Consider the following 15,473-nt stretch of genomic DNA (forward strand, 5'->3'; position numbering starts at 1 on the left):
TAAAAAAAGGGAAAAAAGTACATGATAATGAAACTAAACAGAATAGCCATGTTCAGATACTTTGGTCACATTAACGGATACCAAACAATGGTTTCTGATGTCAACCCGATTTTAATTTTCAACCAAAATGCAATGTCTATTTAACATTGGAGGTTGGGTTCTGACATCAACCCGATTTGTGTCAAACTCCAATTTTGGACAAGCATTGCATTTTGGTGGAAATTTAAAATCAGGTTGACGTCAGAAACCAACGTTACATTGACATCAACCTCTGACGTTGGACAGACGTTGTGCACTTTGGTTGAAAATTAAAATCAGATTGAAGTCAGAACCCAATATAAGACCCAACGCCAAAATATCTCTGTCCAACTTTGGGGTCCAAAAAAAACCCTTGATATTCACGTCCGACGCCTGCTGGGACTGCACACAGGGCTGAACTGTTGCGCCCTCAACTCTTGCGCCCTCAACTCTTGCGCCCTCAACTCTTGCGCCCTCAACTCTTGCGCCCTCAACTCTTGCGCCCTCAACTCTTGCGCCCTCAACTCTTGCGCCCTCAACTCTTGCGCCCTCAACTCTTGCGCCCTCAACTCTTGCGCCCTCAACTCTTGCGCCCTCAACTCTTGCGCCCTCAACTCTTGCGCCCTCAACTCTTGCGCCCTCAACTCTTGCGCCCTCAACTCTTGCGCCCTCAACTCTTGCGCCCTCAACTCTTGCGCCCTCAACTCTTGCGCCCTCAACTCTTGCGCCTTCAACTCTTGCGCCCTCAACTCTTGCGCCATCAACTCTTGCGCCCTCAACTCTTGCGCCTTCAACTCTTGCGCCTTCAACTCTTGCGCCTTCAACTCTTGCGCCTTCAACTCTTGCGCCTTCAACTCTTGCGCCCTCAACTCTTGCGCCCTCAACTCTTGCGCCCTCAACTCTTGCGCCTTCAACTCTTGCGCCTTCAACTCTTGCGCCCTCAACTCTTGCGCCCTCAACTCTTTCGCCTTCAACTCTTTCGCCTTCAACTCTTGCGCCTTCAACTCTTGCGCCTTCAACTCTTGCGCCTTCAACTCTTGCGCCTTCAACTCTTTCGCCTTCAACTCTTCTTCAAAGGCATCTGTTGCTCTGGTCTGATCATCCCCCACCTGCACACCTGAGAAAAAAAGACAGTTTGAATGTAAAGGTATGAATAATCAATGCATACATTCAGAATAAAAGCATCAGTCAGTCAGAAAGTCCCAACTTGCCTGACTCAGAATCAAATGAATCTAATATATTATACTATATATACTAACATATTTTTGGTATTTTGGCCTCCATTCTATAAAAAAAAATAATAAAGAGAAAAAGACCAAGTTCTGAGAAATAAAAAAGAGACAATAAACTTATGTCTATATGTTGAGATGTCTTCACTGGAAACTTCACTGCACAAAAGAGCACAGCCAGTGCAATCTAACTGGCAGTAAATTATTCTTATGGACTTGCTCTTTTTAATATGTTGATCAAAAGGTCTTTGTTTCAAACTCATGAATTATCAGTTTAAATGAATCACTCAAACGACTGAATCTTTGACTTGTTTGCTGTAGTTTGTCTCAGAACCCATTTGTTACAAAACTTCATGTGGTTTGATCTCAACAAAATTATAAAGGCTCTTCAGACTGTTGTATTGTTTTATTGAGAAATTGTTTGGGATTAAGAGTCACTTACCTGCTATTCAAATTGAAATATACCAACATTTGTTATGATGACAAAATTATACCCCAATATGTAGCCTAATTTTCATGACGACAACATTCCCATGCTCTTTGCCTCATGTAGGTTTGGCATGAAATATTTCTTAATTCTCATTGCAAGCAATGCGTTACGGCCGCGTCGCTGGACATTAACGCTTTACGTGGCTTAATCCTATTAAAACAACAACCAGAGAGAAACTATTTTCTCGCACATTTTTTTTTTTTTTTGTCATCAACAGCATCTAAGGCTAAGACAACGGTAACGTAAACAAAGCTGAAGGAAAATAATTTATATGCTATTAAGCGTTTATAACGGTTTTCTATAGCCTAAACATTGAAAGCGCTTTGCCTTCATATTCGACCTGACCTGCTTGTCTGCTTCTTTATTGCGTTTTCTTCATAACAGTGTTTTATTTTCTAGGAAGATGCTTAACGTGTTAATTGTGTTCATAGTGGGCTGCTTATAGTGAATTTGCTCCTCGTAGCATATCTCTATCGCTGGACGAAGCGGTACATAGGCTACTGGTTTGCCGCCAGTTATGTTCTTTCACAAGCGGCAGTATCGGACCCCTCGTGACGTGAGTGAGAATGGGGTCGAAATCAAGTATTATCATTTTTCAGAGACATGGCTCTCGAAAGTGTGGGAGAAACAATTTTACAATAGAAAACTTGTAAATTGACATTTCTTCGACTTTAATCTGTCCTTTTTTTAGTTTGTTTATAAAGATGCAAAACGTTATAAACTCTGAAAAGAAGTCAATATTTAATTTGTGCACATGATTTGTGTATTCAGTTTGAATTTAAATTTTGGTATTCACCACAGCATTTAAAAATACAACAACCGTTCGTTTTTTGTTTTTCTTGACGTGGTTAAATAAAGAAAAAGAATGGACGCAAAAGTACCATAGACTGTAAAAAAAATATGGACGTAGCGTCCGTGACATCACCCATAGAGTTCTGAACAGCAGTTTTGAAGCGAAAATGAGGACGCGGCCATCTTAGCTGCGCGTCACTCCCGGATAACTGAAAATGGGGAAAGAGGCGGGGAGGTGGTTTGAGCTGATGTGATTGGTTGCTGAAACCACGCCCGCCTAGCTCGACGTGACCACGTTAGCAAGCAAAGGAGCTATCTATCTAGATACTATCTAAATTATTAATAAAGATAAGTTTTAACATCAGAAAGTTATAAAGGTTTACTGTCAATTTACGGTGTTTTTTTAAGATATAGACGCTCCAACACCAGTAGTGTTGGGTGTGCAAATAACAACATGGAACATCAAATGGGACTTCATACCTTTATAATAGAGATCGCGAGATGAATCCAATCTGTGGCACTTGGGTAAAATATAAATGTCCATTGCAAAACAAAAAAAAAAAAAAAAACATTTCACATTTATTCTGAATGATCTGCTCTCTGTCATCGTTCTTCAAGAAAGGATGCAATCTGAGCAGCGATCGTATCTAACAAACAAATGAGCCTGTGTCCAAAGTATATTTTTTTCAAAATAGTGCAGCAGTTTTAGTTATAATATCCAAGCAGTGCTGTCAGAGTTGTATATCCTCCTGGTATTGTCATTGTAGTAACGTTAAATCTCGCAATCAAAACTTTCAGCCAATCCACGATCCAACAACGTGTGTTCTGTCTCTTCCGCATGCATGCACATCTACACAGACACACATCAGTCTCGAATATTATGCAGCAAGCCATATTTTATAATTGTATAAAATAATCGAGAAAAAAAGCACAAAAACGGCTGAGATGCCAAATTCAGCGGCAGCTGAGGTAAAGTGACAGCTCACAGACAGCAGCGCACTCTACCTGTCACTCAAGTGACCACGCCCTTAATTATGCAGAACGTTTAAGGCTTAATATAATTTAAACGGATAAGTTATAAAAAAATTCACCCCCCTCAGAGTTGTCATGAAGGGCAAAAATAGCAGTATAGACCAAAACAACAATTTGTACCAACTTGTAAACATGTTTTTTTCTGCTATAAACTTGGCCAATTTAACATGGGACTCTATGAGATTCTGCTCTCTTTTGGAGCCTGTCCCTAGCGGCCAGTCGATGAATCGCAGTTTAAGTTACTTCCGTATTGGCTTCACGAGAGAAAGGGGGAGGTTGCCGCTTGAAAAGTACACGGACCCCTGTTGGGCATTTTTAACAGTTTCAGTTAACTGTGTGTGAAGAACGATTCATAGCGCTCTGTTCTCCACTGTTATGATCTAACATGTTTGAGATGCGCGCCGCGCTGCTTTTTGCAAGGCTTTAAACACGAGCAAATTATAAACTTTCTTGAAGATTCAGCACTGGCCCGATCGGATAATGACAGTTCCAGCTAACGTTACTGTCCCGAGCGTCTTTCACAAGTTCTGAAAGGTAGTTTAAACTAGAATGCACGCGTTGGCGATAATGCAGACTGTCATTGTGTGAAAATGCGGAGAGTGCGAAAGCAAAGTTGTGAATAAGACGGACATTTTGACATAATTTTGCGTTTAGGCCCATTTGTGCTCTTTACAGACAGCGTGTGTGTGTGTGTGTGTGCGTGTGTTCCGTCAGCTGTCCCATAAACGCGCTCGCGAGTAGCCTAGCGCAGCTTGTTTACAGGCTCGATGTCTTGAGGCCAGAATTAAGCCATTTGCTCATTTCAAAAGATAGGGTAGAAACTTTTCAAATGACTGATTTGATGTGTTAAATAATTTACTAAAAAACATTTGTGGTAGGCTAATTCACCGTTTTATAAATGCGAAACCCGCAAGAAAGAGTAGGCTAATATACCTAATACCCACGCCAAAATTCAGACCATGTAGGCCTATGGTATCAATTTATTTTTGATAATTCTGTATTATATTGTGCCGTACCGAAGTCAAAAATGTGGTATGGAGCCATCATCAGTGCCGTCAAAAACTTTAAACCTGTTGTTTCCTTGTTGAAGAATGGCAGGGAATGTTTTCCTGAAAAAAAAGAAGAAAAAAAAAATCAATGCCTGATTAATGATAGTACTAATGGTGATTCAACCTTCACCCTTTATCACTGAAAGATAATTTGGTAGAACCATTTTTGCAGATCTGATGGCAGATTTACCTCTATTGTTGTGTAAACTTAAGAAAATTATTTTAACTGCCTGATGCAACCCAAATAATCATAATAAATGTAACATATCCCGAGCTTGCTCTAGCATTAACAGAAAAAAGATCAACTGTATTGTACTGTCAACTGTAACATTTTAAAGGTTACAATTAATGTAGCCCTATCACTCAACAAGAATGTTCCTTAGTGCAAAACAACAGCAGAGAGAGTATTTGAAATGTTTTTTTATTATTATTTATTTTTATAAATTATAAGCCGATTGGAGCAGATACAACTAATGATTTCTCCACGTGTGATCGGAAATTTGATCATTCCTATTTCTGAAGTCATGATTACAAGCTCATCGCATTCAAGTTCTGAAATGGGAGGGCACTCATGTGCATTATTACCTAGGAAACCCGAAACCCCCATTATCTAGAGGGAAGAGTTGGCGCATTCGGAGACCCCTGAATAGGCCAATTTCACACTTCCGGGTTTTTGGCTTCCGGAACGATCCACGCAGTGTAAAAGATTTTCCGGTTACAGTGATAGATAGCCTCGATCAGAACCAGCTCGGGAATCAAAGTCGTTTTACGAATTAAATGTCATGAAAATGTTTGAACGTTCTTGGTGAATTATTGGTGAGACTACGAGCTCTCATTAAGAGCTAAATTGAATAAATAATTTGAAGTGATGGCGGTTAAACTAGTTATATTCTCGGTGTGTTTGGCGCGGCTGTGCATTATCGCGCTCCATGTGCCGTAAAGACAGTGCCTGCGTCTCAAAGTGCATACTATCCATCCTAAATAGTAGTCTATGTGTAATATTCAGTGCTATTTAGGGTGGATAGTATGCACATTGGGATGTATATAGTGCTTTTAGCGACGTGCTGGGGAAATGATCAGCTTAAGCTCCCTTATCACACAAGATCCTCTGATTCATGAAACAGGACCGCTCGCACCCTGATATTTCTGGATATAAACACTTCAGTCTCTCACTCATTTTCCTGTCGTCATCATCTTAAAGTGTGTATTATGCGCAGTATTATTGTGCTGTTGCAACATTAATGCAAAGACTGATAGTTGTACAGTGTTGTGTTGGAAATTAATTGTCTTAGTTTAATCATTTTAATCGATCAGGATTAGTTATAACATATGCTTAAATGTGGGAGGTGATGCCATATGAGATTAAATGCTATATATTTTTAAAACCTATTAAACTCACGACAATATTATGTATCTCGATTTTATATCCCCCATTAAAGTATATAGCCTATTGGGAGGTTTTTTTTTTTTTTTTTTTAATGAATAAATTATATAAATAATGTTCGTCGTACGTAATACGATCGGGGAAATTGCTAAATGAGCTGCGTAGCCTTTACTGTATGACAGCTGGTAATATGAATCCACCTGCCGGTAAATTCGAGCAACGGTCAGCGGCCATACAAGCTACAAACCAGTAGAAAATAATTTCTTTGTAGATTATACAAAAGCGACTTGGAAAACAGACAAAACAGAAAAGGTAAGAAGCGATATTTGAGAAAAGAGCATATCAATCTAATAGCCGTAGACGCATAGCGGAACTAACTTTACACTGCGTCACGTGATTTCCGATTCTTGTGAAAAAGGCCTATCCCAATGTGTATACCATCTGCCCTAAATAGTATTGAAAATTACGTCACATTCTATAGGATTGATAGTGCACATTGAGATGCAGGAAAGCTGCGTCTCACATGTGAGTAATCAATTATTTATATTTAATTATCCATACATATAGGCCTAGATGTTACACAAACTTGCTGCACAATTAATCTAATTTCTAATCGTGATTAAAATTACAAATGCCACAATTACACATTCAAAGGCGCAATTACAAAAATAAAATAAAAATAAAAATAAAAAAAATAATTTACATTATTTTGCGTGCTTACGATGTTTTTTTCTGTCTACAGGTTACCTCAAGGTTTTTTTTTTTCATTGTTTTAATTTTAGTTTTAGCATAACATTGCAATACCATGAACATTTTTTACCTTTGTTTGTTTGTTTAATGCTGCTTTCATGTGCTCTTATAGTAAATTAAATAGCCTACGAGTTTCCGTGGTATAAAATTGCACATGAACGCCATCTCAGGTCAAAACTTGAATGCGATAAGCTAATCACGACTTCAGGTGTGGGAACTATCAAATTTCCTAATGCACGTGAAGGCGGCAGAAGAATAAAGTGCACATCAAATTATTCTGACTGATTAAACTTGGATCAGATTAGTGAGATTGCGTGAAATTAAGTTGTCGTTTATGATATGCTACCGCTTTAGCCCCGATTGATTTGTTGTTCATTCAAAGCAGGATGTGGTCTGAAATCCCCACTTTAATTTCTCAGCACACTTTATGAAACGCCCCAGGTTACAGTTTTTCAGAATTTTGTATTTCTTAGGTCATTTTGTTAATCAGTCATAAAAACTAAATTTCATTGTTTAAGAAAAAAAGGTCAACTTTTCAGCAAACCGAATTTATTTAAACTTTAGATGTAAACTTAAATAAGCAGCGTCAAAGTAGCCTAATTAATAAATGGAATCTAAACGTTTAGGCCATAGCCTACTCACCAGAATACATGAGAGTTATCCCGATCATCACAAGAGCTACTGCGGACTTCATGTTCACTTTCGAATAATGAAAAACGTTCTGTAGAAATTAGTCTTGTTTTACACGCTTCAGTGCCTGTCGTGTCTGTAAACTGTTCAAAAATCCCCGCGCGAACATTTATAGGCCTAGTGTCTATCTAACCGGCAGCCAATAGATTTTCTCGAGAGATTCAACGTCACCAGTCTCTAACATGAGTTTCATAGACTGTTGTTTTCGAAAGCGAAAATAAAATAATGATGCAACAGTAGGCTTACTACAAGTTATCAACTAGTAAGGTGACAATATAATACAATTGTGTTTGAGCTTGAAGAATGTCAACTCAATGTGACATAATTAATATTAAACAGAATAAGGTGCTGCATCAAATTACCTTCTGTTGGAAAAACAAAACAAGCTTAAAATTATATTAAATTAAAGTAGGCTATTTCATATATGAAATATATACAATTTCCAGCTTTATACATCTTAAAATGAACAAATGTTCATAAAATGAACTAAAAAGATTAACAAAATCTTTAAAACCAAAAAGATAAACAGAAAGTTTGAAGAAACAAACTTTAATTTTTAGATAATTCATTAGTAATTAGAATAATTCATTAATAATTAGAATCATAAGAGCTCTGTCTTATAATTAAAGCCTTAAGATCCATACTAAAAACACATCTAAATCAGTTCATGTGAGTACAGTGGTTCAATATTAATATTATAAAGCGACGAGAATATTTTTGACTTATATAGTGATGGCCGAATTCAAAACACTGCTTCAGAAAGCATCTGAATGTTATAAATCAGTGTGTCGAATCAGCGGTTCGGAGTGTCAAAGTCACGTGATTTCAGCAGTTTGCCAAGCGTTCCGAATCATGATTCGATACGCTGATTCATTATGCTCCGAAGATGAGGAATAAGGGTCTTATCTAAAGAAACAATCAGTATTCTTCAAAAAGCTTACGCTGTATGTCCTATGCCTTCCCGATTATACTTACGGAAAAATTGTAACAGGTGCTGCGTTAATTCCGTAAGTAGAATAGGGAATGCGTAGGACATACAGTATAAGCTTTTTTTTTTTTTTTTTTTACAGAAATGCGGTTTTGGAGGCACTTGGAATGCGATCATTTGTGTTTATAAAGCATATACATTTAAAAAATTTTTTGAAAATGACCGATCATTTCACTAGTTAAGAACCTTATTCCTCCTCTGGTATCGTTTAAAGCCATTTGAAGCTGCTGAAACTGTAATCCATTGAAGTCCACTACCGCTATAAGGAGAATAATCCTGGAATGTTTTCATCAAAAACCTTAATTTTTTTTTGACTGAAGAAAGAAGGACATGGACATCTTGGATGACATGGGGGTGAGTAAATGATCAGGAAAATTTTATTTGAAAGTGAACTAATCCTTTAATCTTTTCTGTTCCACTATTTGGCTTTCAATGAACTATTGTTGTAAATTTTTATTTATTGTAATTTTTTTTATTGTTTTATTATTTTTATTGTAAATTGCAATGGTATGACTGAAATTTCACAACACAAAATGGAAGGAAGAAGAATGATGAGATATAAACATGTCTGATAGGCTTTTTGTGTTTTTTTAGTTTAGCCACAAACATGTTATGGAAAAAGGAAAAAACAGCCAAAACAAATGATAAAATAACTCACTTTAAGTTAACACAAAAGAGCATCATTTTCAGCATGCTGTGCTTTTTTTTTTTTTTTTACATGTTGAAAATAAAGTTTGCACAGATCTGAAAGAAACTGCTTCAGTGCGTCATCACAAAAAAAGAAAAAAAAGAAAAGGTAATTTCCAAAAATATCTGTGATAATGAAACTAAGCAAACCTGGTTGGGCTTTTAACAACAGTCCTGACAGGAATACAATAGAGAACTTACATATTCTAACTGTAAATTCAAAACAAACAAATAACAACTTTTGGGCAGCTGAGCACATAAGATATGGTAAATGTAAATAATAAATTTTAAATATTAAATATTTCTGCTCTACTCTCAATGTGATTTACATTGACAAACATAAATAGGCCTACTCCAAACAATTATACAAATTGTAAAGGTTTATGAGCAGACTACACAGGGCATTGTGCCAGTTTGGTTCAGTTAATTGACTGATAATCCCCCAAAGTTCCCAGAGGGGGAATTGGAGGGGTGTGTATTTTATGGTTACATCAACGGAAATGTGGTAAACAGCGGAATTCACCATAAACTGTCTGGAAAGTCCCTAGTTCTTGCAGATTTGGTTTGGTTTGATAAAGAGCTCCCCCAACAGACTAATAAATACATTTCACTCATCACCGACTAACGACAGTGTTTTTGTCAGTAGAAAATATTACATCTTTTTCGTTCACTTTTCTTTTATGGTCATTTTTATATAACTTAATAGTGTTGTCAGAACATATCATAATTTTTTTTTTTTTTTTAAGTATTTTTATACAGCCTATTTACACTTTTACATTGTTTTCTGGTATTTCAAACCTGCTATAGTTCATCTGATTTCTAAAGCACAGACATTGGCGCCACCTTGTGAACACGAATGCAGTTTCTCAACAAGATGGCATGATATAGCGTTTTTTATCAAAAACCCTACTGAAGATTACTAAGGCTATAAACTATTATGTTAACAACAGTTAAAACCTTGTAAAATACATTTCTATACATACATTTTTATTGTTAATAGCACTCAAATTGTAGTCAAATGGTCTAATCTGAATCTTGCAGCACATGTGGTCTGAGGTGTGATGGTTTGTGTGGGTTATGAGAGAAACAAACAGGTAGTGGTGTGATAACATAACATGGTAACTATGGGTTAGAGTGCATGTGCCAGTGGGTTCTTCTGTTTGATCTCCTAGGAGGCCTATATATAGTCATGGCCAGAATTATTGGCACCCTTGGTAATCAAAGATGGCTGTAAAAATGAATCTGCATTATTTTTATCCTTTTGATTCTTTATTCAACAAATTCACAAAAAATCTAACCTTTCATTGAAGTAAAAGAAAGTAGGGGGAAACGTTTTTCTCCGAAGCACAGCCACAATTATTGGCACCCTTTTGTTATATACTTTTTGCAACCTCTTTTTGTCAAGATAACAGCTCTGAGTCTTCTCATATAATGCCTGATGAGTTTGGAGAACACCTGACCAGAGATCAGAGATCAGAGACCATTCCTTCATGCAGAATGTCTCCAGATCCTTCAGATTCCCAGATCTGTGTTGGTGCTTCTTGTCTTCATTTTTATTTAGAGTTCAGGTCAGGGAACTGGGATGGCCATGGCAGAAGCTTCATTTTGTGCTCAGTGACACATTTTTGTGTTGCTTTTGATGCTTGTTTTGGATCACTGTCCTGATGGAAAATCCAACCACAGCTCATTATAAGATTTCTAGCATGTCAAGATTTAGATTTTTTTTATCTGTTGGTATTTGCTAGAATCCATGATGCCATGTTGTATCTGAACAAAGATGTCCACAAACATTAAAGATTCAGCAGTATAGGCATGGGGTAGGGGAGAGTGGGGCACAACTAGCCTAATACTTTTTTTACTTTTTCAGTTTGTGTAAGTCTAGTCTGACTACGTCAGACTTCCTACTTCCGCTCAATTTCATTTCGCTTCTGTACTCCGTCTGATACAGCGTCAGAGCTTTCTGTTTGCCACCGGTCTGGAAACAGCCGGGCCAATCAACGAACAGAGGGCGGGCTGAGAGCCGTGACGTAGATGCTAAGCGCCGAGTTTTACATTGTAGGTTAGAGAAATTGAAAACCGAAACGACCGCGGAAATGGGAAACGAGACACGGGATGCAATTTGCTCTGTTATGGAGAACATTCAACTCTTTTCCAAACTGAAGCCAGAACAAGAAGAGTGTTTGATAAACATTTGTTTTATCATGTGTTTACAACAGGTTTACAGTGGAAGTTCAATCATAGATTTGAGTTCGATGCATGATGTCTGTGCTTCGATGCGGCTGTACAGGCACATAACATACGTCATAACTAAACGTATCTGATTGGCTTACGGGTAACCAATGATTTTAAACTTCAGACAAGCGCCCCCTAGCGAGAGAGAAAACACTTCTCTATTATGCCATTCCAGACTCTGTCTACGAAGCAAAGTGAAGTAGCAGAGTCTGGTATTACCAGGCTAGTGTAAGTCTACTTAGGGTTCAGAAAATGTCTATGGGATATTAAATTCCCACCAGTCACGTGATTTGATTTAAAAGGTGATTTGATTGGTTTATGGTTGCTATGGTGGGCGGGGCAATAATTTAAATCAAGACTGCACCAGAAAGCTGCATGGTAAGTAGCCTGGCATACCAAATCAAACTAAACTATTATAAGGATGATAAATCTTTAAAAAAACAAACATGCACATAAAAAAAGCTATGCATAATATCTGTCTTGATGGCATCCATCAGAAATAATGCTGTTAGTTTGGTATATGAATATATTTTTTGGAAAAGTGATGTTTTTCTTGGCGGCCCAATTTACCTTAACCCACTAAGGTAAAATGGGCCATCCTCTGTGTCACTTAAAAACACACATACACATGTGCGTGAGTGTGTGTCTGTGTGTGTACGTCCGTGCGTACACACACACACACCCACACACACACACACAGTGTCAGTTCAAACACAGTCAGTTATGTTTTAGGTGAACAGTTGAAAAAGAAAACACATGTGTAACAGCATAATGAATCCATGCGTCAGGTCTTAAAGTGACAGCAGCCTAATATATCTGCTGCCAAATATCTATATAGCAGTTTTTCCCCATTGTGTCGATGTCAAAATTGTGGCCAGTGAAGTATATTACATAAATCCTATTGATTTTATTTTTTTTTTTAACTTGAATAAAGTTAAACAAATGTAGTAATAAAGCACATTTTTGATTAATTTAGTTTTTTGTCATCCCTGTATATATCCATTAAGTTAAATTTGAGAGCCATTTTTATTATGTTTATTATTTTTAGTGTTTTAATAAAACTAACAAGTTTATAAAATAAAAGCAGTTTTAATAATGAGCAATTTTAAAAACCCAGAAGCAGAAACGATGTCAACTATTTGCTTTTAATAAGTAGTTTGGTCATTACAATATACAGTAGTTTTATTCACCATCTCTTTCAACTAATGATAAATAAATAAAAATAAAATTCCCCCCACTGTAATAAATCAAATGCTTGGCCAAAACATCATAGTGTTTCATTCAACATTTCTTTCAGATTAATTTACAAAAAAGCTGAGTAACACACAATTAAAGTTTTAGCACTGTAACAGTTCAAATGAAAACACCACAGATGACCAATAGCTTTGCTATTGTCTGATTCATGATAATAATCTGTACAATATTGTGATCTGAGCACATATCGTTAGCTAAGCTAACATTGGTCGCTGCCCTGTTCTCCACTGGTTCTCACACAACAGCTCAATATTTGTCTATTTTGACCGTTATTCTGTCTAATCCTGGCCTGTTCCTGATCTCTTAAACAAATAGCAGGCTAATTATGGCTGTGGTTTGTGATACGAGTATGAATAAACATTTACAATTTCCTCAGCGTCCGAACTGTCATTGCGATCATAGACAGTAAAAGAAATGGAGCGACCCAATTGGAACTCAATTGTGACAAGTGAAGCCCATTTTTAGCACTTTTGTTTCTGACGCGCAGACTCAAACTAAGCTTGGCGTGAGTGAGCAGGAGTAAGTATTCTGATTAATTATTTTGTATAGTATTTTAAAATGTAATGCCAGTACGCCATATTAAGATAATCTCCCCGATTGTCTGCGAGCTTCTCCTCCTGTCTGTACGGTAATTTCTCTACTGTGTGACAGAGAGTCGAGTGGTTATGACGCAATCGTTAGCCTATTTTTACAAAAACTGTTTCTACGGGGCCATAATGTAACATAGAAGGTAATGGAGCCCTTTATACATTGTCGTGTATGTTTAGAAATAAATAATGGACAAATGGAGTCTTTAAACGCCTCAGATGTAAAGTTATTCGCTGTCAAAGTGACGCCAAAATGAATGGGAGTCAATGGGATGCTAACGCAAGTGAAGTTCTGCTACAAGATGGCGGGTACCGGTCGACTTCCTTGGGCACTGATTGCGATCCATTGTTTTCCTATTGTTTATATTGATCGCGCTCCCTTGAGTTACGTCACTTCCGATCTGGCATTTTTCAGATGCGGAAGAAAAATTCTCTCACAAAAACGACTCCAGAAGCCTATGTAGCGTATTTATACGTGTTTTTTCAAGAAAATCAAAATGTTTCTCAAAATGTTTTTAGCAAAATGTAATTAAAATGTTACATGTTACTTCCCAAACACATCTACTACTTATGCAAAGTTGATCACACTAGAAACAATACAAAACTACAATGCTATAAGATTCAGAAATGATTAATTCATTACCTGGGTCTTCAGTTTATGACAAGCTGATTAAGCTCACCTCACCTCTTGTCTGACAAGTCTTCGGGTTTAAGTCATTCCTTAATGACGTGACAGGCAGTCCCATGCTAAACCAATGCATTCTGAGCCGGAAAGAGAATTGATTAGTTCATCTCATGAGTCTTTCGGGTTTTTGAGTCGTTCCTTAATCACGTGACAGACCCATACGCTATTTCTGACATTTCTGTCACTGTTTTGTTACTGAGGATCTGTGGTGTGTTATTATAAATAAATAAAGCCCTGTTATAAATAAAATATTGATTAATTTATCTTTTTCACTGTCTATCTGTAAATAAACACTAGGCTATATAATAATATAATAATCCAAGCCTACAATACAAAGTATTTATAGCCTAGTTTGTTCATTTTTACTCCAATTTTGAGTTTGCTGTTATAATAATTGCTTTTCCTAGTCAGACTAGACATATTGGTCTAATATGTATAAGAAGATTGCTCAAAAAGGACATAATGAACATAAATTAAAAGCAAATAACATTTTGAATTTGAATGATTAATGTTAGTTTAAAACATCAAGGTTATGATAACTTCAGCTTTAACAGTTGTAACACAAACTCAAATAAAACTGGAGTGTTAACGTTATTTAAATATAATGTGCTTGGGTCACACAGCATAGCGTATGGGTCTGTCACGTGATTAAGGAACGACTCAAAAACCCGAAAGACTCATGAAATGAACTAATCAATTAAATCATCAAGTGAACCACTACTAGCAGTAGGCTACAGAACCTGTAGAATATTGCACATGCGCGACTGAACGAATCACCCCCGAGACGATTTCTGATTACATTTGAATTATGAATGAAAGCCAATCAAACAAGTTTCTTTTCTAAAATAAGTTGAATAGAACATCAGGATTAATCAGAAGTATAAACTGGCATCTCTTTATTTAACATACACAACATGTAACTGAGTTTGTTGTGCACACACTCCTGTACAGAGACTCAGTATAATGTACATGTATTATTGTATTGTATTGTATTTTTTTTTTTTTGTCTGCCCCTTTTTAGATTAGCAAATACACTGAGAAACAATTCTATATTGGCTGCTATAATAGCCTACTACCGAAACTCTTCTGATGAAAGGAGTGATGGCTCATATTCTCTTTAAAACTTTTAAAACCTTTTTTTACCCTGACTGTAAACAAAGGGAAGCCTCTCTTTTTCTAGTTCCTAAGGTCTGTTTCATAAAAGATGCTGAAAAAAGCGAGGATTAAACTCCAAAACGTGACTTGAAATAACCTAACAAATGAGTTTGGGCTAAAGCGGTTTCATAAAAGGTAATTGAAGTTCACGCAGTCCCGTTAATTCGATCCAGGTTTACCTAGTCTAGATAATTTCGTGTGCACGCTTTTTTAAAGCAGCCCTCGAGGTCAATCATGGATCAAATCGATCCACCACAGGAAACGGCATTCATTTTGTGCTATTTTATGCGTTTGAGACATGGTGTTTTCCTCATCGCATAACTTACTTTTCACAAGTTTATTCTCCATCTGTAAATGTTGGAAAGTCATGCAAATATTTCCATTTTGCTGCTAAACTTCACAGTGAACGAGCGCCGCTGCGCGCATGCGCGCTAAACAGACGGAACGCAAA

The 15,473-nt window shown here is 36.9% G+C and overlaps 1 protein-coding gene across 1 annotated transcript; it reads right to left on the reverse strand.

The window, feature by feature from the left end:
- Positions 1-398: 398 nt before the first annotated feature.
- LOC137002158 (trichohyalin-like) lies at positions 399-7,563 on the reverse strand. Its single transcript, XM_067361663.1, has 3 exons — positions 7,387-7,563; positions 4,578-4,670; positions 399-1,135 (listed from the first exon to the last, which is right to left on the reverse strand). Exons 1-3 carry the CDS (start codon positions 7,436-7,438, stop codon positions 399-401), a joined length of 882 nt encoding a protein of 293 aa, XP_067217764.1. The 5' UTR covers positions 7,439-7,563.
- Positions 7,564-15,473: the final 7,910 nt, after the last annotated feature.

Source organism: Chanodichthys erythropterus, chromosome 15, assembly GCF_024489055.1.
Source record: "Chanodichthys erythropterus isolate Z2021 chromosome 15, ASM2448905v1, whole genome shotgun sequence".
Classification (NCBI taxonomy): Eukaryota; Metazoa; Chordata; class Actinopteri; order Cypriniformes; family Xenocyprididae; genus Chanodichthys; species Chanodichthys erythropterus.

Bases quoted from the DNA above. Each gene is read 5' to 3' on its own strand.
- LOC137002158 (XM_067361663.1), bottom strand. From the start codon at position 7,438: ATGAAGTCCGCAGTAGCTCTTGTGATGATCGGGATAACTCTCATGTAT. The intron at 4,671-7,386 runs GTGAGTAGGCTA...CTTTTTTTTCAG, and splicing joins GATAACTCTCATGTATTCTG to GAAAACATTCCCTGCCATTC. The intron at 1,136-4,577 runs GTACGGCACAAT...TTTTTTTCTCAG, and splicing joins ATACCACATTTTTGACTTCG to GTGTGCAGGTGGGGGATGAT.